The sequence below is a fragment of the Mytilus edulis genome, chromosome 8 (genome assembly GCF_963676685.1).
Source record: "Mytilus edulis chromosome 8, xbMytEdul2.2, whole genome shotgun sequence".
In the NCBI taxonomy this organism is placed as follows: Eukaryota; Metazoa; Mollusca; class Bivalvia; order Mytilida; family Mytilidae; genus Mytilus; species Mytilus edulis.
Window position 1 is genome coordinate 31,502,000 of NC_092351.1, and position 25,652 is coordinate 31,527,651.

At 30.5% G+C, this 25,652-nt stretch overlaps 1 protein-coding gene across 10 annotated transcripts in view; it reads right to left on the minus strand.

The window, feature by feature from the left end:
- Positions 1–655: 655 nt before the first annotated feature.
- Positions 656–25,652, minus strand: part of LOC139485372 (LIM domain only protein 7-like) — a 71,651-nt gene continuing 46,654 nt past the window's right edge. For 5 of the 10 annotated variants that reach the window (XM_071269810.1, XM_071269814.1, XM_071269816.1 and 2 more), the window contains 15 exons: positions 25,064–25,203; positions 21,787–21,976; positions 20,287–20,664; positions 18,866–18,990; positions 15,000–15,154; positions 12,497–13,029; positions 11,850–11,936; positions 11,085–11,307; positions 10,064–10,359; positions 9,427–9,593; positions 8,837–8,895; positions 8,301–8,449; positions 6,218–7,163; positions 4,741–4,905; positions 656–3,791 (listed from right to left, as the gene is read on the minus strand). In XM_071269810.1, the coding sequence (XP_071125911.1) occupies positions 3,766–3,791; positions 4,741–4,905; positions 6,218–7,163; positions 8,301–8,449; positions 8,837–8,895; positions 9,427–9,593; positions 10,064–10,359; positions 11,085–11,307; positions 11,850–11,936; positions 12,497–13,029; positions 15,000–15,154; positions 18,866–18,990; positions 20,287–20,664; positions 21,787–21,976; positions 25,064–25,203 (3,639 nt within the window). In that variant the 3' untranslated portion in view covers positions 656–3,765. Of the gene's footprint in view, positions 3,792–4,740; positions 4,906–6,217; positions 7,164–8,300; positions 8,450–8,836; positions 8,896–9,426; positions 9,594–10,063; positions 10,360–11,084; positions 11,308–11,849; positions 11,937–12,496; positions 13,030–14,999; positions 15,159–16,713; positions 16,741–18,865; positions 18,991–20,286; positions 20,665–21,786; positions 21,977–25,063; positions 25,204–25,652 lie in introns of all 10 variants that reach the window. The other 5 variants (XM_071269809.1, XM_071269811.1, XM_071269813.1 and 2 more) reach the window with 2 other exon arrangements.

Below are 25,652 nucleotides of genomic sequence, written 5' to 3' on the forward strand. Positions count from 1 at the left end.
GTGGAGTTCAATTTCATAAAATTTGCATAAAGCGCAGGAAACCTTATCACATCAATGAAAAGAACATTTCAGGAAACTGTGTAAATGACGAATGTCATATGTAAACAAATGATTCTCATAGAAACGAAGATGGCAGAATTACAATGGAAAACATTCTGGAAAATGTGAAGGTCAGGATTATTACAGTGCGAACACTTAAAAGGCAGGTCAGTAGTGGTTTTTCTTTTTGCAATTTATGAATGGAATGTGAAAAACTATATCTCGAGTGAACGCGATTGATAGTTTAGATTATTTTTACCAATAACCGCTACGATTTTCAGCTGACGGTAACTATAGTTGATATGTTTCTCCTGGTTTTAGTTTCTAACCAAGATTTGTTTTCTCTTAATCTATTTATATCTTTTGAACAGTGGTATACTATTGTTGCCTTTATTTAATAGACATACTAAGGTAACTGATTATTATAAAATAAAATTCATCGAAAACTCAAATTTTACTTTGTTATCAGCTCACAACCTGTTCTTGCATTACATGGCATGCAGAACTGTTGTAAACAAATCTTATTATATGTGCACTTACATTTGTTTTTCAACCTCTGTGGTGAGTATGCATTAAAGCAGCAGTTGAATAGGGTGAAACAAAAACAAGCTTAATATTTAGTTTATACATTTTATTATTATTTCATACATAAAATGTATTTGATATTATTTGCAATATTTATTGCTGCACTATGTCAGCAAGCTTCTGATTGTAATTAATTATAACAATATTAATAATAAATAAGCCAATACATAAATTGTTCTATGGCAATGTATGATATATAAAGTGATCTTGATCTTTTAAAGGAAAACTTCATTCAACATGTTTTATGGGGAGAAATGATTCTTGATTAAGGAATACAGTTCAAATTTTGTTTGTTACTCCTTAATGATTTTTCCATTTCTGGTATACATTTAAATATTTCATTAATATCAAATGTGTAAAAAAAAATTTTTGAAGAGATATAAACTAAATAAAAGATTTCAGATAGTTGATACAATAATGTCTACCCTATGTACAAATGTATCATTCTACTTCCAACGTTCAAATCCATTTCAATTACAGATATTCCAGTTTTATTAAATCATAATTGTTAACAAATTATTAAAGCATCGGCCCAGTAAAATGAATATTCTTTCAAAAGATCAAGATTCAGAGACAATGACATCCTGATTCTACAGGTACAAACGATAAATGAGCAAAAATGGATAACATTTCTACAAGACACTTTGAAATTCAATTCCAGCTGATATAAATACATTAGTCCAATTCATTTCTAAAGACTGAAATAACATACAACTATAGATTGTTATGATATGGAATGAAAAATCCAATTAAGTAATAACCTATGTAATATAATGGACCCATCTTTTTCAAATAATGAGGATTTATCACCTTTAAGCAACAAAATACTTATTTTCTAAATGTAGTAAATTCATGTTGGTCATAACAAATAAGTTAGTTACTGACCATTATCATAATTTCTCATATATAATATACTGATTTAATTACAATGTCATGGATATATATTCTATGTCAACTATACTGTAAATCCTTAACAGCATTTTTTTCACTATTTGATCTGTACATATATGTTGCAAACTTTTACAGATATTTAGATATTTGCAAACTTACCAATTCAACATTCATTCCTCATTCATAACACTTTGTTTATCCTTTATTACTCATACATATCTTTCGAACAATAAATTTCAGTTTTATTGAGTTCATTTAAACTTTTGACAATGACAAATTCATAAGTTTACTTCATATAAAGATCATACTATTTTTTTATATTTGTATACATTGTCTTCATAAAGGGAAACACCTACATGTTGATTTATGGAGCTAAACCCTTCAATTTGTTCAACAACTAAATCTGAGACCCCAAATCACATTTGTCTTTCACTTGCAAACTATCATCCAAGACTTAAGCACTTATATTTATTACAAAAAATATATTCTAAAAAACAAATTTCCTACATTTTTGAAATCAATTAACACATATGGTTCCACTATACAGTCATTCCTCTGCACAGATATCAACTATATGGACACAAAGTGGATTGCAGCTTCCCATTTAAACAATATATATTAAAAGGAATGTTATTTTAGTACATTTAAATATACATACAATGCTATTTATAAAATTTACTCTATGTAAAATGGAGTTAAAATAGAGACACAATCATGAATATATTGTTATATACTAAAACATTTTACAGAGTTATACATGTCGTGTAAAAAATTCACATTTCACTTTTGATCACAGCTAACAAGAGTTTTCTTTGACACATGTATTTATATACGCACCACTAGTCATATAATAGGACATACAACACATTTGATTATATATTTTCTCATAATGCTGTGTATTCACAAAGTTAACATCCAACACTTGGTCAATTAAAAACACATATAGTTATCCATTAAACACATAACAAACAAATTCAATGATTCAGATGAAGGCACATACAATTTTTATTGCATCCATATTTATAACAATCAGATATAATTCATTGGAAATGAAGCTAGAACTGAACCTTGTATACTGTGGATCATTGGATAGCAATTTTCTTGGATTTTTAGGTACCCAGGAGACATGAATTCAAATGTCCAATGGAGTACAATTTTTCTATAGGAATATATACAGAATTTAGCAAATCACAAGATCAAATATCCATGAAAATGCATGTTTTCCTCGATTCAATAAAGTTGGTACCCGTTGAATATAAATGAATCCACAGAAGTAATGTCTTTTATATTTATATATCAATTTAGATAAACCAGTTATTAATATATATATATATTCCTGTTTTTTCCTCATATCTAATATTTAGCATGTATACACAAAATAGCCACTTTCCATTTTTATAAAAAAATCATTCATGACATTCTTAAGTTATTTTTTCTAACTTATTTCAGATCACCTTCTAATTTTTGTTAATTGTTAATGTAGTTTCAAGAAATCTGATTGCCTGAAAGTTTTAGCTTTCATAACAACACTATTTACCTAAAACAACTTAATTTCTTTAGAACATAAAACCTTATCATACCTACAAACTCAGGAACATTTATGGATTTCAAAATATATAAACTCCTGGTTAACTGCTATATCTATTTTTTACCAAAGCAGAACAATAAGGCAATGGGGTCATCAACCAACAGACTATAGAAAATGTGAACTGATATAACATTGTTGGTCAGATAACATGTGTGTAACAATCAACCAATTAAAATCACCATTAATCTAAATATATAATATTCTGAATTCGGTCTCTGATCATGTTTTTTAAATATGCAACTCTCAAATCTTGAAATATATGTTTTAATGTAATTTTATTAATTAATATTTTATATTATTTGTAACATGATTTTTTTTCAATCAATGTCTTACATATGTTTTTACTGTTTCAGATATATAAAGATGCTGTCAGTATAAATAAAAAGTATTTCAAATCTGTTTTTTTTTTTATTTGTTACTAATCCATGTATGATTTATTAAGTTTTTACAGCACACTCAACAACCCCATGACGATACAACATTTCTCAAAATTGGGCTGAACATTTATTGTAATGTTTCCACAGGTATAACCCTACGGCTTCTGGTTATCCTTGGATGAAGACTTTTTCATGATACTATCTTGACTGTGTCTAATTATGTATAATATGATTTATCATATTTTTTGTTCAAATGCAGTTGTCATGGTGATATGGTGGTTTCTATCAAACTTTGCTGAATTTCAATCCAGCTGAAAAATAAAATATAATTCATATAAAAAAAAAATTCAAAATCAGATATCAGTCTCCTCAATGACAGACTACTTTCTTTAAAGATATTCTAAATAAAATTTCAAACATACTTATACTTATAAAACCTAACATATATTTGCTTTTGTTGTAGTTCAGGGTTTTGTTTCTGTTGTTCTGTTGTTTTCCTTTTATAGTTGATGTGTTTTCACCCAGATTTGTGCTTGCTTTATCAAATTATAACTATTGAGCAGTGCTAAACTACTGTTGCCTATATTTGTCCTTAAATACATTTTTTTCTAAGAGCTTCTATTTATGTATATGATGTATAAGCATTAATTACTCATTCATATAGTAAGATACATGCTCATTTCTTCATGCTTTAATACATAATTAACATAAATAGCAACAAAATGTCTTTAAATATAGACACATTACTATGCCAAAAATGTACGGATCCATTGTTATTAATCATCATGTTCATGGGATACTATTTTTAGTAGAATTCCTTTATCTGTCTGGTTGACTTATTATCCACATCTGATTATATTAATTTTTGGTAGAGCATGTAAAAACCATGCATGTCCTCCAAAGGGAGATAATATCACATTTCTTTGGAACTAATTCATTTAAGTTTTTTTAACAGTTTTAACGTCTTCCTTACATGTTTTACCTTATTTGGTAGATTTATTATACACAATTTCAAAGTCATTACTGTAAATTCAGAAATTATTGCCTGCATTTATAATTGAGATTCTGGATAAACGGCCAATAATGTGAGATTAATTATTGCAATCTCAAGAAAATCTGCATACAGATATATGTATCAGATATAAGAATCCGAGTTCTTATTATTGCGATACTCACTAGGTCACATTATTCGCATTGATAACAACCTCGCAGTAATTTCTGAATTTACAGTATTATTTGATCATGCATGGCTGACCTTACCTTCCTCATTACTATAACAATTGCGACAATGTAATTTGTTGACCCTAACTCTGACGTCAGCCCCTTGTACTCCATTACCAAGGGCTGAGTGACATACACAACATTTAAAACACTGTACATGGTAGTATAAACCTAGAGACTCTATCACCATGGCTGCTCCAAAACCTGCAAGTGTACAGAATTCAATGTTATCATTCATGTTATCTTTAATAACTGACAATAAATTGACATTAATTACAGCGGATTCCATTGAGTGTGTAGCAAAAGGTAATATCAATGGTTAGCTTGCTTGTTAGCTGAACCGTGAAGTCATTATTAGGTCAGGTATACTACCCTCCTTTCGAAATAGCATAGCCCAACAAACATATCGATTGGTTTTCTATTGGACTAGTCTATTCTTAAAGTAGGGTAGTTTACCTAAGCTAACCCTGACTTCATGGTTCAGCTAACAGGCAAGCTAACCAAATATGTTACCTTTGGCTACACACTCAATGGAATCCGCTGTAATGCAAATCTAGATCTTGAACAATTGTCACTGAGCTAAATCATTAGACTGTTTATTCTAGCATATTTTAGAATCATCAAAAACATTGCATAAATTTCAAAATTTATTGCTTAAAAATATCATTATGTATGCAACACACAGTCCTGTTAGATAATTTTCTGTTTAATGAAACAAGATAAAAAAAAAATTCATAGCCAAGCTCTGCAATACAATCATTAACTTTTTGAAGTCATATTTTGTTACACATTTAAGAGCAATAATTTATGACAAAGTATCAACATGATCAAGAAAACATTCTAAATGCTTCTGCTATAAAAAGGACTTGTTTGTGTCTAGCCTTTGACTGTACATTGATTTTCTGTTAAGATTAATTATTTATTCAAAACAATGGAGTTCACATCTTGACAACGAATGATAAAAAGATATAGATTTTTTCACTATTCTTATTAAATTTCAATGCAGTAAATAATTTGTATTTGTCTTTGATAGGGTATGATTCAAAACAAACCAATGGATAAGTCTTTAAAAACTTCTAAAAATATATTAAACAAAGCTATTCAAGCCATGTAAGCAAAAACACTGTTATGTTTGCAAATATATCTGATCTATATGAATTATATTTAAATAAATATTTTTTAAAACAATACCCCAGTTAAAAATGACATAAATTACTTATTGATATATAAAATAACAATAGAAATACAGCATGTACAGAATATACTGTTAACCAACTTATTTTCACGATTTTCACAAGTAAAACAATAACGAGAAAATAAATCATCAGGAACATGTAAAAATTAGATCGTTCCTTTTACAACATTATTTAAATACCTCAAATAAATTTGAAAATCACAAAATTAAATTGCTGCCAAATAAAATATTCACAAAATTAATTTGGTTTACAGTTTTTATGATAAGTATTCACAATTACATTTGATATTCCTTTCATATTAAATATATATTCCAACCTACCTAGCTCTTGACTACAATGTGAACAAAGCTGTTTCCCACTGACTGCTACAACTTGTTCAGCGTAACTTTTTGGCGATGAAGGTGAAGTGGGTGATGACACGTTTGATGGGGCTCTAGTTGATGATGAGAAATTGCTGTTAGAATTACGTCCTGGTTTTGGGGGTACAGGAGGCATAGGCTTTGGTTTGATATTTCCAATACTAAAATTTGCTGGAAGTGTCTGATTCAATTTGTTTTGAGATTTAGCACTAAACTGTTTAACTTCGTAACTCCTAGTATTCTGAGGGGACATTGACCCAGAAGGTTGACCATGTCTGTCGTTCTGCCAACGATTAGATAAAATATCACTCTTTGGTTGAATTGGTCCCGTTTGATAGCCAGACGTGTGACCAGACTTTCTCCGTCTTTCAGCCTCTTCTATTAACCAATGTTCATTAGGGCTTTCAGATCTTGAAGAATGTTTACTTCCACTATCATTATTTTGTATCCAGTCTTGTGAACTGCGAATTTTTGGTCTTGGAGCATAGTTTAAACCATGTATATCCTCTTTTGATAAATTGTCTCTTTGAACATGATTATCATTAGCATTATTTTGCTGTTCATTTTCAGGTCGCCTACTAAAAGGCTTTGCCGTCCTATTCATAGCCAACATATCCTCCCTTGACAAATTTTCTCGTTGCTGTGGTTCCTCTTTCGGATGACTAGATCTCCAAGATGAAGAAGTATCTAATGTTCTTGGTGTGGAATTTGAATTAGCATAGGCAGAAAAATTATGATTATCTGGCCTTGACCTTGAATACCTATCACTTCCATGTTTATTATCACTATATGTATTATATTGGTCACTATTCCTATTGTCATTCTGGTGTTTACTTAATTCCATCTTTTCACGCTCCATTGAAGCTTTCATCTCCTCAATTCTTTGCTTTTCCCTTTGAAGTTTCTCCTGTAAAATAATGAATATAAATTTTAAAATCAGTTTTTTACTTCAATCTGTGTACACCTGGTTGCTTGAAGTTCAGGTACTTTATACAAAAGGTATATTACATATTAGAAATTTTAAATAGTCAGAAAACCATGTTAATTTTTCAATATTGTGTTTTTGTCTAGACTAAGAACAATTTACAGCTTGTTGTAGGTTGGGAGAGCTTGTCCTTTTCTGAAGGTCATTCATTACTCATGTAGTGAAATAATTATAAAATTGGTTACGAAAATATTTCATCATATTTCATAAAGATAATTTCAGTGCAATCTTCCATCCTGATAACTGCATGGTTATGTGACAAATGCACTTCATTTCATTTTAGATGTTTATTGACATTCAATATTTACATTTACCGATCCTCTGTGTTTATTGTCAGTGTAATCGTCTAGCTTCATAGAATTGTTGAAAGTCATATATCAAAAGATAGTTTTTATAAATAAGTTAGTATACAACATGTATAACAAGTAAACATTTCGGTAATTATCAATTTTACAAGTACAAAGCTATGATTGAAATACAGGACCAGGTGCTTTATGCAAATTTTCGATGCATTTATTTATTATGTTATAGATAAACTTAAATAGTTACATAACATGCATGTTTTACAAGACAATCCAGATTCCAGAGACATTCCAAAATTTATTTATTTCCCAATAAAATGTACTATTCATGACAGCACATGCATTCCATAACAATGTCACAGCAGTGCATGGGAAAACAAACTGCAAATTTCAAGTAACTCATAATTTCATGGTTGTAGCAAAAAAGCGCAATTTAAAAAAAATGAATGTTTCTATAGAGTTGTAAGAGAATGTATCAGCCAAAAAGTTTAGTATCCAGTGTTCCCATGCTTTCCATGAAATGTGCATTAGGCAAATCTTTAACAGCCTAATAAAATTACTAAAATAAGCATTCAATTCTTAATCCAATTTTTTAAACATGTGGGAAAGTTGAAATATTTTCTGTGGAGTTACATTGTTGGTGAATACACAATACAGTTTCTTGCTTGAGATAGGTTCAAGGGTTATCATACAAGTTGAGAAAAGAATGGTACAAATCAGTTTTCTGTAATAACATGAATAACAAATCAACATTTACCTCTTCCTCCCTCAATTGTGCCTCTTTCTCTTGGATTCTTCTTTGTTCTTCTTCCTCCCATTGTCTCCTTTCATATTCCATCCTTTCTTTTTCTTCGTGTCTAATTCTCTCCCTTTCAGCTTCAAGGTCATATTGCAACTGGTCTTTTTCTATTCAAAGTTTAAATAATTATCAATTCATCAATTGAGCTGAAAACAATGGGCAGGTTATCTTAATTCTGCATTTAGTGCAAAACTTATGACAAAACTTACAAATTATGTATAAACAACTCTTGCTTTCCTTTTATCAAAACTGCAATCTTATACAATAATGTCTATATTTAAAAGACATAGAAACAGTTTTTAATAATGTCAGCAACTGCTATTTTAAATAATTTCTGGGAGTTATATTTCAATTAAACGAAACTGTACAAGAGACATCTAGCTTTTTGCCTAATAATTACAATTTATAACACAATATCCATTAATGAAATCTTGTTTTACTGTGTTTTTTTTTGGTGTTTCTTTGAAAAAACCAATCATAATAATTAGATTTACCTTTGGAATTATTGTCTCCTATGTTAAAATGGAAGTTGTACTGTGGAAGACTTACATCACTAAAAATAAATAGAGAACATTTATGTTTTAGTAAGATACATAAACAGAATTTTCCGAGAGGGGTGAAACATTAGCTTTGAAAATTAAAGAATCTATATGAGCACGCTCACATACCCCATGCCCCCACATTGTCTCTGGGCAAACAAAATCTGACCAGATTCTGACATGAAGTTGAAACACTAAAAATGCCTACAAAAGTAAATGGATAAAAATTTCTTGTGTATATGTACATCTACATATTATGTCCGTATTATTAACAAAGTTTTAGTTTTATAATATCCTGTTGATTGTTTTCAGAAACAATCATAAACCTTGAAATGATAAACTATTGCAGCAGTATGCTCAGGCCAAAATTCTAAGTTCAAAGTGTGCTCATAGACAAACAATTTAATCATAATTTCCTGTCAATATGTACATCTTCATAGATTGTTACAATTATTTACAAAATTTCAAGAAATTCTGTTGTGTGGATTCAGAGTAGTTGCTATGACAAACTGTTGCAGCAGTATACTATACAAATGTTCACATACCTTTCATCCATTCTGTTTCTGGGATCTATAACCAGTGATGAACTAGAGGCATTGTTGCTCTGAGATGGGGCAGACATGTTGAAAGACTGTGAGGAAGGTTCTTGTGTAAATTCTAATATGACAGGCTGACCAACCACTGCATGAGGTTTAGCACCATTCATATGATTCTGAAATTTATTAATACCATAAATTGATGCCTTAATTGTGTAAAAATACTTCTCTCTTGTAATCTAAAATTACTATGAACTTGTACTAAGTTACATCTTCCTATTTACACATTTTTAGATTTTTTTCAAATTACAATTATCTCCCTTTGGCTGTTATCCATAACATACAAGTATTGAATTAGAATAGCTAATTTTTTTTCCCTTGAACTGTGGATTCATTAATTTTTTGGAGGTATGAATTTTCTAGGATTAGGAACAATTATATTTTCATGAATATTTGAGTTCATGGTTTTCAAAAGTTGCCATTCAAGCATTTAAATTTTTACTAAGTTGTGCATTGTGGGTAATTCTTTCCAATGAATGACAAGAATTTAGTTTCAGCTGAATAATAATCAATCAACAGCATTTTATCAAACTATCAAATTTGGTTATAAATGAGAAATAATGGATAATATTGTGAATACACTAACCTGTGCAATATCATCCTCAGGAAATCTGGGAGAAGATGCTGTAGAATCTAGAGAGGCAGCACTTAATCTTTTGTCATCATTATTAATACTACTGCTACTAGAATATTCTGACCGTGGACGAGGTCTTTGCCATCTTCGTAGAATTTCTGGTGGACCAAAGCCTCCTGATGATTGGCTTGGACTAAGATCTTCATGTCTATCTTCTCTGTGATTTGTATGTACAGGTAGATCTATGTGGTTCACTTCAGGCTTTGTGGCTCTGGTGACAGGAATTTCTCTTACTCTCCTGGATGTGTCTTAAAGAAAAATTTATATATACATTATATATTACTGAATGCAAAATATTTGTGAATTACTATCAAATTAGAAAATTTATTAACAGGAAAATCAGTATATTTATTTCTGAAGTAAAGAATGACCCTGTACAGGTTTATGCCAAGGTTTAAGAAGTTCAGAACATTTTAATTGACAAAGGGATATTGGAACATTTTGCATCTATCATTCAGACTTCTGAATGTATGTATGTGGTGTGGTATACAAATTGCAACAAAAGGATGCTTTTAATTCAAGATACAACGACTGAAAATGAAATCAAGATAATTGATTTTTGGTTGTTTAGAATTTAAGACTTTGTGTCACCACAACTCGTGCTGCTAAAACTGTGTAATGTTTTCAAGACTTACCCTTTTTCACATTTTTTTCTTTTGGTCATTGCACTCTGTTTATCTAGTATGACTAATAAATTTGTAGTGCCCTTTTGTGTTTTCAGATATTTCAATGGTGGTTGAAACTCCTCACACATAGTTAGAATGTAGGTTCAATTTTCTTTTTTAACAATGGCTTTAATTTTTTCAGGTGTTTCTTTGTTATTCAAAAGAATTATTTCATATCTGATAAAAAGCTATGCAAATGACATTATTTACCATGCATTGTCTCATATTATCAAAAAGGAGTTTTTATATTCCAAATATAATTCTTTACTTATATTTAACACTTGCAAAACACTTTTTATAACATTTACCCTCTTCTGGTGGTCTTGACCTATGAACTCTAATTGTAGGTTTTTCTTCCTCTATCTTTTCATATGATGGGGAAGTCTGTTGCAAAACTGGTTCCTCTTTTGTGACTGGTTCTTCGGTCTTATTATATGATTTGTATGACCTATGGTAGGACGATTCCTCATTAGGTTTGGATTGTGGAATAATCTGATCTTCTATCGCAGCCTCTTCTCTTTCTGTGACTTTCTGAAGAAAAAAATAAGACAATATTAAACATTCATTATTTATTTGGGTTTTCAATCCATTAATACAGCCATTCTCCACATATATAAAAATGAATTTGTAGGTATTACAGCCAATTTCATTGAGTGTGTAGCAAAAGGTAATATCTTTGGTTAGCTTGCTTGCTAGCTGAACCGTGGAGTCATTATAAGGTTAGGTAAACTACCCTCCTTTAAGAATTGACCAGTCTGACAGATAACCAATCTATCTGTCTGTTGTAGGACTAGGCTACTTCAAAAGGAGGGTAGTAAACCTTACCTAATAATGAATTCACGGTTCAGCTAGCAAGCAAGCTAACCAAAGATATTGCATTTAGCTACATACTCAATGAAATTGTCTGTAGCCTAATTTTCATTAAAGTTTGCATATCTGTTTACAAAACATCTTCCTAATAACAACTGCATATTTCATTTAAATACATATTTCTTCAAGTTATAATACAAATGAATTGCTTAATTGTTATTTTCCTTATGAACTTTTCAGAGTAAATTTATTTTAATTTTTACCTCTTCATTTGTAGATGATTTTGTCCCTGACATTTGCTCCATGATCCATTCTTTTTCACGACCTAGTTCTGTCAGTATACTTGTCTTCTGTAAACAAACAAAAATGTTTTCATAAGTTTTTAGTTTTTTGTAAACCTATTTTACTTTTATAATTAATTGACTTGAACAAGGTTTTTTCCAAGGTAATTATTATATTAATTCAGAAATGTTGGGTGCATTAATCATAGGGATTGTTGAAAAATGGACCAAAAAATGGGATATTAATTTAATATTGCAATTTCAGGAAATGCTGCATAGGAATAACCCGATCAAAACTTTAGGGTCTTTCATAGCTGACTTTGTGGTATTGGCTTTGCTCATAGTTGAAGGACATAGTGACCTACAGTTGTTAACTTCTATATCATTTGGTCTCTTATAGAGAGATGTCTCATCACATCTTTATTATGCAGACTTCATATATGCCCATTGGTAATTTTTCTGCAGAAAATTAGGTAATGGTAAAGGTCTTTTCAAATGAGCAGACAGGAACGTCTAGAGAGCTGATATTTAAAGAGAACTAACTTGGCTTTCTATTAGAACAGTGCATTACTTATGAAATGGAAGTTCTATTAAAAACATATAGTAAACTATATGAAATAGTTAAATACCGGTTCTGTATCTTCTTGTGTATTAAAATTATAATTCGGCCTCTGCCTCCTTCGTTGATAGGGAGGTAGTGATGTATCCATCTCAGTTGGCTTAGGTGATGATTCTGTGACTTTTGTAACTGTTGTTGTTATAACTTCCTCCTTTGGAGGAGCACTCTCAATAGTTTTCTCTGGAGAAGGCCTAGTTCTTGCAGAGAATTCATGTGTAGATCTTGCAAATCGTGGTGTCTCATCTGTGGAGGAAGACTCTGTAGTTCTAGAGGCTGGTGAAGGGTCATGTGACCTTAGTGGTGACTCTTGGGAAGATGGTGATTCTGTTCTACGAGATAAAGATGATGTTTGATATGATGACCTTGTCCTCTGTGTAGTTTCAGGAGTTGACGGAGACTCAGATACCCTGGATGATGTCCGTGAAGGTTGGAATGTTGACTTTGTAGAGAAAGAGGTGTCAGGTTCTACAGAGGAATTTATAGAAGGATGGAAAGCATCGTCATCTTCATCATCATCCTCATCTTCTTCTTCTTCTGACTCCTCTGTAAAACAAACAATTATATTTATTATTAAATTCAAGATTGAAAAGAGGGCCTCTGTCAGGCTGAGTGGTCTATTATAAAGTAGTAACTACTGTTATCACTAGCCAGTCAACACTGAGGTTGTGAGTTCGAACCCTGCTCGCGCAGGTGCACTGGACTCCAATTTTAATTGACTAGGATTGTCAGTTTTAAGGTCAGTGGTTTGCGCTGTGCACTCTGGCTTCCCCCCATGAAAACGCCTAAATGTGGTGCTTAAAAGTGGCATTAAAATACCAAAAATCAAATCAAATCAAATCAAGATTCAAAATTAAATTTAAGGTTTTCAAACAGTATTTTTTTTCTTTTTGCAGAAAGATCAATTAGAGAATTATCCAAATACAAGTCACCATTTAAGTGTACCCATTTTTTTCCCCACTCTAGCAGCACTTATAATATCACTTATCATCAATCACCTTTATGCAGTTATATATTGAAATCTTCATTTTAAAAGATAAAGATACCAATAAAATAATTATATACAAGTTTATAGAAAGCTAGAGGTATCTCCATCAATCATAAACCTTTTAGACACTCTCACAATCTACAAGGATTATTTTAGATTTTTTAATACAGACAAGTTTTAATTAACTTTTGTGAATTCTTCCATTATGAAAAATTAACCTTACTTCTTCTTTTACTCAATATCCATACAGGTATACTTTGATTTGCTATATTTTTATTATGAGCAAACATATTCTTATACAGTTTCTAATTTTAATTTTGAATTGATAAATATGGTTCTGGAAAAGTGTATGTAGACAAAAATTAAATTATGCAAATAAATTTCAGAAGTTAAGAGAATTAAATAATTGTTTGTCAAATAAATCCAACATTTACTGTTGTCAAATATGCAAACTATTACAAAACCTATATATGCACTAGACAAAATACTCCCACAATGCATGTTTATCATGTTTATTATTTGATATCAGGATTCCAACATGACATGGTATTTAACTCATCACTTTCTTTACTATTGATCATTAAGGTGTGGATAGCTTTTAAAATATTTTCAACATGTAATTAACTTGTTTTCAAGTCACACCTACACATTGTTTTGAAAAGACAGCATAATTAAGACTATGTAAAATAAATTAAATGGTTTGAAAATACAACACACATTTTGTTTATCGCAATGTATGAATTTATGAATTAATCCTCATTTGCTAAATGATGTCTGAAATGTCATTCATAATTTTGTAAATTTATAGATGAAAATAAGCTTAATTCCAGTAATGTGTTTTCTACTTAGAACTCCTTCAGTGTTTCTTACACCCTACCAATTATATATGTAATCATTAAAATAAGAGAGAGGCCTTAATGGCAGAGCGGCCAAAGTTGTCAAACAACTGTATCACTAGCCTATCAACACTGAGGTTGTAAGTTTGGATCCTGCATGTGGCAGTGAAATCCAAATCGTTCCAGAAAATCTAAAATAATCAGAAGAACACAGTTTCAGATGAGCAATATATATTTTTATATGAAGCTTGATTATTTTATGTGTGTGTGTTTTTATTTAAACTAAATAATATCTGTTCTAACATTTTTCATAAAAAGCTGTTCCATGATAACCTCTAGATGTCTAATGTTTGTTCTTCTATTGTAAGGTTTCTGTTTCATTGGTCTGACCCTTTAACATCCTCTCTTCAATATATGGGACTGTTTTTAACAGCCTTGTACTAGAAACAGGTTAACTACTGTTATATGCCCTGACTTCTTGTTAAATCATCTTATGTTACGAAATTTCATTTTGCCCTAGTCATTGGTAGATAACCATTAAAAATATACACCCAAATTAATGTCCTGAAGCCAAAATATTTGAAAAATTAAAAGAATTTAAAATATTTGTGTTACTGATGATGCTTTAAATTTTGTTATCTAGTAAAACATCATTCAAAACATCATCCATACATGAATCTATAGAAACAAACCTGCATTGTATCTCCTAACACGGATTTCTAACTCTCCTTTCTTGTTAGCATCATCAATGACCTTGCGGACCATGGCTTGTGTCATGATGCCGATATCACGGTTATTTACAGAAATTATCTCGTCTTTGGCTTGTACTTCACATACATCTGCTGCACTACCTGAAAAGACGAAATATTATTAAATTAAAATTTGTGTGAACCATATGGTTAGATATTTGTTGTCACTTGCATTCAATAGTTAAAATGGTACCTTTATTTTTTTTTTTTATTAAAAATCTTTCCCTTCAGGCAGAAGGGGAAATATATTCATTCAAACATGAAAAATATTTTTCATTATCAAGATGATTGTGGTTTTTAATACATGTACTGGGTATATTGAATGTCAAAGGTAACATAAATCAATGTCCAATACCCTTAAGCTTTATATGCCAGTTTAACTTTTGCTATGCTCAGTACCAAAATGCTTGCCAAACAAAGTTACATGAAGAATACTCATGGTTCGCATGTATATCATATAAATGAGGTCATCACATAAATATTTCCCTTTGAGGAATATTTATTATGAAAGATATCTTTCAGAACCAGTATCATAAGCTTTCTGAATTTTCCACCAGAATGTAATTTTATTGTAGAGGTATAAAGTGATTGAAGAGGAAATAAATGAAAAAGTGATTGTTAAGGTAAGCTTGAGAGTCCCAAAAACTGTTTTCAGATTTTCATACTACTCTAGATAAAAAATCTCAATTCCTAGATTAATTCCATACATTCCAACAGATGTTAGAATAGAAAGTATCATTCATGTTTTTTTCACAAATGTGTGGATCAGACAGGTCCTCAATTTCCACAGGATATAGTACTATTTCTAAAATGGCTAGATTTAAAGTTGTTTTATATGCAAGGCTAGCATTAGCATATTTAGTTCATAAATTACATTATGTCAGGAAATTTTCGTATGTTCCAGATATGCATTTTTCATTTATATAGTATACAGACAGATGAATGTTGAATCCTGGATTTCTTCTGATAAGAGTGTTTTGCTGTTTTATTGATATCTATAACTTTAACTTCTCCTTTTATCTCTATACAAACCGGTTTTACATTTGTTTGTTATGGTTTATGAACAAATATGCATGAAAAATGTAATATGACCGGAAAAAATATTTAACAGACAGATAAATGTTATAAATATGACATGTGTTATGGGGTGGTACACAGTTAATAAATAGGACAAAATATGAAACAGAAAATATAATGTGTATAAATATTTCCTAGATTAATACAAATTAGCTTGACAAGTATTATTATAAATGGTGTAATGTTACAATGTGTTTTAGCCAGAAGTTATGTGACAAATAATAAACTATGCCATTATTTATTGTAATGTATGTTTCAGGTCTACATGTAAACAAGTTTGACCTTGAGAGATAACAGTCATAGGAGAAAAAGTAGAATTTAAATTAATAATTGAAGAGAATAATTATGAACCTTAATGAAACATAAAGACAAATGATTTTCTTATAGATACAGATTAATTCCTTGTTACAAAAAGATAGAAATTTATTCCTCTTTTCAAACTGGCTTTAAAAAAGATTATAAAATAAAAATTGTTAGTTGAGTATCTTCAAGTGTTAAGTGACCTGAAATAAGTGAGGTGACAGACGTGCCCTTTGACCCTTCACCTTAGTTACCAGTGTTGGTAACTATGTCTACTCACCATCTACAAAGATAGAAACCCCTGAATCTGTTTTGGATAATGAAATGACAATGATAAATACATGTATGATATCGTAAATGGAGGATTTCTGGGTTGTAACATAATGATTCATCTACAATCTTACAAGAGCAAAGAGAGAGGGTGGGGATGGGGTTTACAAAATAGAGATTAATAAGGTGATTAAATATAAGGATAGTAAAGGATAGGCCTAAATCAGTGAAGAAATGAAGAACCCTTCCTAATCCAGACCCTCCCATAAGGCTTTATCTAGATTAATGAAAGAATATTGAAGTGTCTGAAATGAACTTGGAATGGGATTGGGTGTAGCTTCTATGGGCCAAGAACATTTTCAAAGCTAGATACTATTTTCAATTTTGGTATATTCTACATTTTTGTATATTATAAGTTTCTTTTACTTTAAAAAATTGAACACATTATATTTTCCCCCCAAGAGGGGTTCCCTGTCAAGCAGTGTTAATACCACGACTTAAAAGGTAGTGCAAACACACCAGGAAAAGTCATTATTAACCTTGCAAATGACCTTTATTAATAATATTGACAATGTTTTTGAAAAAAAACAAGACATTGAAATTCTTTCTTTTTGGCTGTGAGAGTTGTACATGAGTTATATACTGAAGATATTGTTTTAGAAGACAAGTGACATGTCTTGGTCCTTGTACCTGGTACTTAATTATGTATGATCTATTATTAACACTCATACACAATGTTTATGCCATAAGGTAGTCATAATTTACTTGTAAATATGTCAGACAAATATTCCGTCCAGTAGAAGAAAGTCACCTATTGCCCCTAAGAACAAATTAATATCATTTTATAACATTTTTTTTTAAAAGCAATACTTTTTCCTGTTTGTCTTATGCCATAGTTTCTAGTTTAAATCTAAATTGATATCTTTTCTTCGGACACTTTACCAGACCGTGTCTTACTTAAAGTGCCATTGAACTTTTTCTGTCTCTTTTTTAATATATATGTTTTCAGTAAAAATATTTATAACTTTATTAATTCCTCTCTTAATTAAAAATATTATCTTGCTTTTTTTCAGGTAAGTCTTGACTTTTCATCTTGTAGCAATTAGAAAATTCCAACAATATTCACTCATGTTACATGGTGCATAAACTATGCAAAGCTTTAATCTTCTTCAAATGGCAAATCCCTTATACATGTAATATACCTATCTATATACAAAATAGGGTTAAATCGGATGTTCACTTATTTCTGTCTGTCTTTTGATCCCTTAATCAAGCAAATTAATCAGTGTTTATGTGTTTTTAAAAATGTTAAGATGACACGAAGGCTCCAATGAAATATATTTCTAATGGATATTCAGTTTCTTCACCTTTGGCAAAAAATTAATATGATGATGCAGCATAACTGAATGAGTAAAAGTTTTTTAAAAGAAAAAAACAAACAAAATTTTACTTATAAAAATATTTTCATTTACCCCTTAGCTATGATGCTATAGATAGATAAAAATATTAGAGGGTTAACATAAAAGATGTCCTTTTACACTTCTCTCATCCATTTAAATATATATGATCTTTAAATCATAATTCATTATTTTTTAATACGAAAAACTAAATTTATTTGATACTATCTTTTACCTACATTAAAAATAATTAAATAAAGCCATCACATTTAAATAAGGAGAGAGATAGGACCAGTGCTAAAAAGGCATCAAGTAAATCTCTTTAAAGGAATAATTATAAAATAACTGATTACCAATCTAGATATGACAAAATGTAGTTAAAAAAGGGCACTCTCGTTACTTTTAAAAAATTTAGTCAATTTGTTCAAAGTTGAAGTTCTTCTTAAATGTCTTACATCACGTACATGGAAACAGAAAATGTTTAGATAGACAATTAAGATATGACATAATGTCAATGAACAGGAGGGATGATGTTGGATGCTAGTGAATACAACCATATTGGTCTTGATGGGACATGATAAAACAAAATGAGGCAATAAATATGTATTTATTACATGATAATATGTAAATAATCTCCTTAACATAACATACTAACAAACTTACACCAGAGTCTAAATATTTTTTGGACACAAAAAAGATTTGCTGATTCATCAATTTTCAAAAATACTCAAAATCTGGTACTCTGTTCGTATTCTTTACCAGTACCTACCTAAGTTAACTTTATCAATAATCACTGGCTGCTTCTTGTCTTGTCCACCAATAACAGTTATTCCAAAACCTTTTGGATTGTGTGACTTCTGCTTTATTTTTATATCCTTTTCAATATAGTTCTGAAAAACAATAGCTTGAAATGATATCATTTTCCAAATTAACCCCAAAAGTGAACAATAAATGATATTAAAACATCTTGGAGGCTAAACACACTTCCATATTTGGCATACTTGTGTATAATGTTTGTACCACCACAAAAACAATCCAGACTTGATCTATCTGGTTCCTTAATCAGATCAACATTCCAGAGAACACAGTTCTATCCAAATCACTATTTTGACATCACGCTTCAATTAAATATGTCAGTAACAAAATAATCTGGAATGAGGATCATGATTTTCCAAAGAGTTACTTGGCATTGTTTCAATTAAATCATAAACAGATTGGACAAACACAAACATCCAAAAATGTTTAAATAAGATGGGTGGATATATTTGGTTTAACCTATTTCATACATATAACATACTTGTTTCGATTCGAGATTTAAAATTTAATCCCCTCTCTACAGGATATTTTTCACTACTGTGATATTACAATGTAACTATTGTACGATATATATACTAAACACAGTTATCAACTGAACCAACGACAATAGTTTAACAAACTCTTTATAGGGAAAATTATGTATTCTCTTGTGGGGATATTTCTAAATTAACTGTTTCACTGAATAATGATTAACCCTGTAAATAACTGGTTCTTCGTATGCTTAGCAGTCCACTGAGGTGGCTGTCTGTGGCTACCTGTGGCTGCCTGCAATGATCTAGCTGTATAGAAAGCCTTTAGAGAGTAATTTTAAATTTTAGCAAATTTTTTTATTATTGCAAAAATTGTAACAAGATAGGTTTCATCAAATTAAAAATTTGCAAATGAAATCTTGCATAATTAATTGTATGGAGGATTTGATGATATCCAAATAAATAATCTTGTATTTTTGCTCATTGAAATGATCAACATTCTCTATATTAAATTCCTTAAAAGTTTTATTCTACATGTATGGTAATGCAATACATTAGTTTCCGTGACTGATCGTGTACTGGTTGGTAGATATCATTGTAAAAGAATAAATTTAAAGTTTTTAATAAGTGTAGCTACTGCTCTATTTATCTCTTGATTAATTGCATAATGCGTAATTCTACGCCTCTCGTAAATCTGATGAGGCAGCAGACAATGATGACATAATTGACCTGCAACCTTTGTTACGTGTTTATCAGTGTATAAAGCACAATTTATTTATTAGGTGATACATGTAACTATATACGTTTCAATTTCTCATAGGTCAACTTCTGTCAATTTATTTACCGTGTTTACAGTTATTTAATACCAAATAATTATAAAACAGACAAATGAAATCATACCTTAGGCCTAGTTGGCTCAGGCTTCTTTTTCGGCGATAACGTAGATCTAGCAGTTTGTGTATCTAAAATTTTAGGATCCTTAAATTTATCCGATTTGGCATCAATACTACTGAATTCAAATGATTTTCTTGGTGGTTTTTCGTAGACCTTTGATGTCTCATTGTCTTCCTTACTCTCAAAACTTTTCAACATACTATTGAATTTATTGGACAATCTTCTGGCACTTTGATTTGGTGGTTTTTCAGCGTTATGATTTTCGTCTAATGTTCGACTACTTCTGTTTTCTGTTTTTGATTTATAAGATGTATCCTTCTGTTCTTTGTCTCTATCAGCCCATGCAGACACTCCTGATCCTGTGAATGCATTGCCCATAGATTTCTACAAAAAATATTTTTGAAATATAAATACTATTTTTAATCAAAATATACTCTTAGTCATATTTTGTTATCAAAGACATCATAATCAAAAGGCAACTTGTGTGTAGGACTTTTCCAAGATTAAAGATATAATGCAGAATTTTTAAAGTTTTGGGCCTTTTAAAGCTTGCTGTGTGATATGGGTTTTATCATTGTCGAAGGATGATGGTGACCTATAGTTCCACATCTTCTCATTTCTACTGAACTATTAATCTTGATTTCTAAAAATAATTGATTGGTTTGTTAAAACTTCTGAAAACAGTAAAATAAAGACCATTCCAAAGATAACTTGTAAGCTAGGAAACCCCATTGTAAAGGGGCTGTGTATCATAGGAGGCCTATAGATATTATGTATACATTTATTTTTAGTTAATTCTGTAGGTTTCTTATGAAAAAAATTCAATCTCCCTTATAGCTACGTATTCTGTTTTTTTTTTGTTCCGTATTTGCACAGCTGCTGTTTTGAAAAATACTGATTGAATAACAGAATATTATGGAGCATTTCATGTTATATCAAATATAGACATTCCAGCCATTTATGAAGAGTAATTGAAATTTACTGCTATGCATTCCAAGCATTTGGTTTGACAAATTTTAAGTGCATTTTTGTCTGCACTAATGCATAATTTATTGCAAACAATAGCATGAAGTTATATAGTTATATATGATAACAACGCCTTCAAAATTTATTATGTACAATAAAAATTTCATGTTAAGAATTGCAATGCATTTTTGTACGTTTTGCACTGTCATGGCATGAATGCAGCCTGGACAAACAAATTTACTGACATTGATGTTTCCAAGATTGTTTACAAAGATGGTATATTATTTCTTTCTTCCAAAGAGTTATGTCAATGATATGTAATGAATTATTTACACAAACAAAATCATTGTACATGCATGGAGGATATAATTTTACTTCATATCATACCAACATAATGACCATCTGTGCAAATTCTTTTTGCATATCTAATTTAAACAGGAATTGGAGAACTGATCCTTGGCAGATTTTTTGCAGTTAAACTTATAAGAAAATGTTGAAAATACTTTTTTTTTGTATTATAGCTATAATATATAGACTTACTGATCTGCTTTTGGCAGACAACATTGGAGCTCTTTTAGGTTCAGACTCTGTTTGATTTCCTTCTATCCGAGACATAGCATCTGAAATTCCTGGAGCTTTGGATGGGGTCTTCACATCCCATAATAAGTCTTCATTATCTTCTATAGGATAGAAATGTACTGGTAACTGACCAACACTTTTTCTTTTCTCTCTGAAAAATATCAAAATATTGTTCTTTATTTTACATACTTGAGTGTAGATCTTATTCTTATCAGCTGTATTAGAATGCATAATTTTAGAAAATGCAGCTAGTTCAGCAATTTACAGTCAAAGTATTCCTATTTGTTTGTTTTTTTGCTGTATGTTTGGTTGGTCCAAAAGACTTTTCTGTAAATTCAATAGGGGCATTTTATGCTTTTTTACAGCCAGGCATTTCATTATAGATCATACCTAGATGCGTTAGACAAATTGATAAATCTTATTCTGAATTTCATTTTCCCTATGATGTCACTCATTATATTTTTCAGTTAGAATCTTTTCAAAATATTTTTTAGACCTTCTTATGCAATAAAAGATTCATTGCTAAATTATTTTCCCCCTGATCAATACAAGACACAGGAGACGCTACCCTAAACAAATGTAAACTATTTATGACTGTCTCAATTGTTTACAAGAGTCACTTTGACATCATTGTCACTACCAAACAATTTACATCAACACAGTAATCATCCACCATAAATATCTCTGATAGCTACTTCAATCTAACCATACTTCATGATCAACCAATGCAATCAGACACAGGGACAACCTATTTACTTAACAATTCTCAGGTACCATTATCAAATATTTCAAAAATTCTTACAAATCAATTTCATGTCTGAATTTATCTTTGAGTTACTTTGTTAATGAGGGGAAAGAATTGTTTACAATTTTCTTTTTACTTCCTCTTTGTCTATATGATTTTATCAGTGCAGTGTTAAAGGACAAACAATGCAACAATTGACTATCATAAAACTTTCAGTGTTGTTGTTGTTATAACAACTGTTGAAATGTGAAAGTCTTTAAAGTTTATGATCATTTTATATATATTATGATCACATTTCAGTGATATCCTACATGTAAAAGTTTCAAAATCCTACACCAGAGGTGGATTTAGGGAGTGAGGGGGCTAGGGGGCCCGGTCCCCCCCTTTTTTGGGAAAAAAATTTGGTTGCTTATATAGGGAATCACTGAAGCATTACTGGAGCGGGCCCCCACTTAGGCAGTCAGTGGGCCCCCACTTATGAAAATTTCTGGATTCGTCAGTGTACACAGTAGAAATTAATGGTTTTATTTTAAAATATAAGCCATTTTTTTCATGGTTTCAACATTTGCTAATATCATTGGTAACTAAAAATTTCCTAAATTATCTGAATAAGGGGAATTTCTCTAATCACAAAATCCATCCCATGTTCATTAATGAATCCAAAGTTATTGTCCAGAATATAAAACAGTCTATCATAACAATGGTTCTATTCAGTATTTTAAATCAAAACCTTGAAAACATCAGATTTTTTTATCATATCTCTCTTCAACCCGACGACAAACAACAAAAACCTTTTACACAATAATGTTAAAAGTTTACTGTGCTGTCTGTGTCGTCCCTTTGTTTATTTATAATTATTGAACACAAAACATATATTACTTGGTAAATATGTTTAAAAATTATCCAATATTGAATTCTCTGTGTTTAAATACAGTAATAACTTTATAACAATGGACCTATGGTACTACTAACCAACATGTAATATTTGTCCAAATAATAGGTACAATATTACTCTTAGTAAGTCCCCTGATACTTTAATCATGAAGGCTGAATTGGTCAGAAACCAGATTTTTGTTTCAGTCCCTGTTTTTCATATTATTTGCAAGAAGTTTGCAGAACTTTCTTTTTTAACTAAATCAGAGTTATTCGTTATACATTAAAAGACCTATAATATGATAATTAAAAGAAGCTATATTACTGAAAAATGGACAATCCTAAACAATTTGAAAAGATAAGAGTGAACGCCACATTCATGCATGTCAGGTATGGGGTCCGTAATCACAATCTAAGTGCTGACAGGCTAGTGATAGAGTACAATAACTACTTGGACCACTCGACCACCAAGGTCCCCTTAATCTTTAAAAATAAGGAAACTATTTTTTCTTAGTTATCATATACATGTGCCACATGCAACATTCTTAGGTCAATACCATATGTGTTCAGTCAAATGTTATTAAACAATCATATCATACAAGCCAAACAAAGTCAATGCTAAGCTCCTTTTGAAATACATAATTTAGATCTGTCCTGATTGAAATAAGTTCGATAAATTCTTTGAGGTATTGATTTATGTTGGAGCCTGTACAATGATATATCGTGTGTATCATACAATCATACATTCCAGGCCATAGGTTAAAGACTGGATTGATATTGAAGTCATGAATTTAGTCACATATTGTTGTCTTTGACAAACTCAGTAAGAAGTCGAAGACAACAGGCTCCAATAATGTGTGATAATATATTAAGGTAAACTGAACTGTACAAGATTTCATAACATGTTTTTTTGAAAATAAAAAAATATAAGCTGTTAATTTCTTGGACTTTGGTCGTAAAACTTTACTCAGTACTTGGAGTACAACATTTGTACTAGAAACACCAAATACAGCATTTTGATTGGTTGAATTGTGATTCGGAGTAAGTTAATTGTAAGTTACCATGGTTACTAATTTTATGACTGCAAGGCCTGAAATTTATTAAATTTGATGAAAAGGGCAATAAGGGCAAGTTTAGGAAACATTAAATGAAATTGTGCAGCTGGATTAGAGTTCTGACAATTTTCTGGAGCTACTGCAGAAACAGAAAGACATGACTAATTATGTCAAAACAATCTTAAAAACTGTGTGGTAATTATAAATCTTGCATGTTTATGAATATTTATAAGTCTTATATTTCTTACAATTCTCAGACATTCATTCATAATTTATAGTTGTAATTTGTGATTTATTATGACTATTGAAGATTGATTGGTTTGTATATAACATGCAGGAATTTTTAATTCAATCATGCCCATATACAAAGTTTGGCTCTGATCTTATTACAACTGCTTTAATTGCAAATCAAAATAAATTAAACAATTACACAGTACTCTATTCTTTCGTTTATACTCCGATGCTACTTATATTTATTATTATATGTATTATAATACAATGAAAAATCTCCGGAATTGAGTTTAACTCAAACTCGAATGCTAAACAAATGTTTTCTTTCTCTCACCTTTCTTTTTTCATTTGGTCAAATGTCTTTGCTGGCTTTTTCTTATCTTCTTCACTTTTATTTATATCATCTGCTCCTTCAACTCTTTCTATGGTAGCAGCAGAAACTCTCCGCCGTCTGTTCTTCCAACTTGATAAGTTCTACAGTATAGATTTTAGACATTTATAGAGGCCAAACATTTACAAAATACAAAAATATACTGCAAACTATATATGATGATGTAAACAATATTTTGGCAAAGTATGAAAAATTCTGCATTTTATGATTCAGTCCATCTGCCTTTTCATGTTAAGAGTGAATAAAAGGTGGTGATAAAACTGAGAATGGAAATGAGGAGTAAGAGACAACAACTCGACCAAAGCGCAGAAAACAGACAAAGGCCACAAATGGGTCTTCATCACAGTAAGAAAATTCTGTATCCGGAGGCAATCTTGATATTTTAATAAGACAGCGTCTTAACCATGTAATTTGTTAACAACATACGATTTAACATGTTTAAGTCAAAAACATCCAGATGTCTAGGTCCAGCAGTCATGGCAGATGTCCATTGCAAAGGAAAAAAATATATAAGAAAGGTCAAACTCATTTA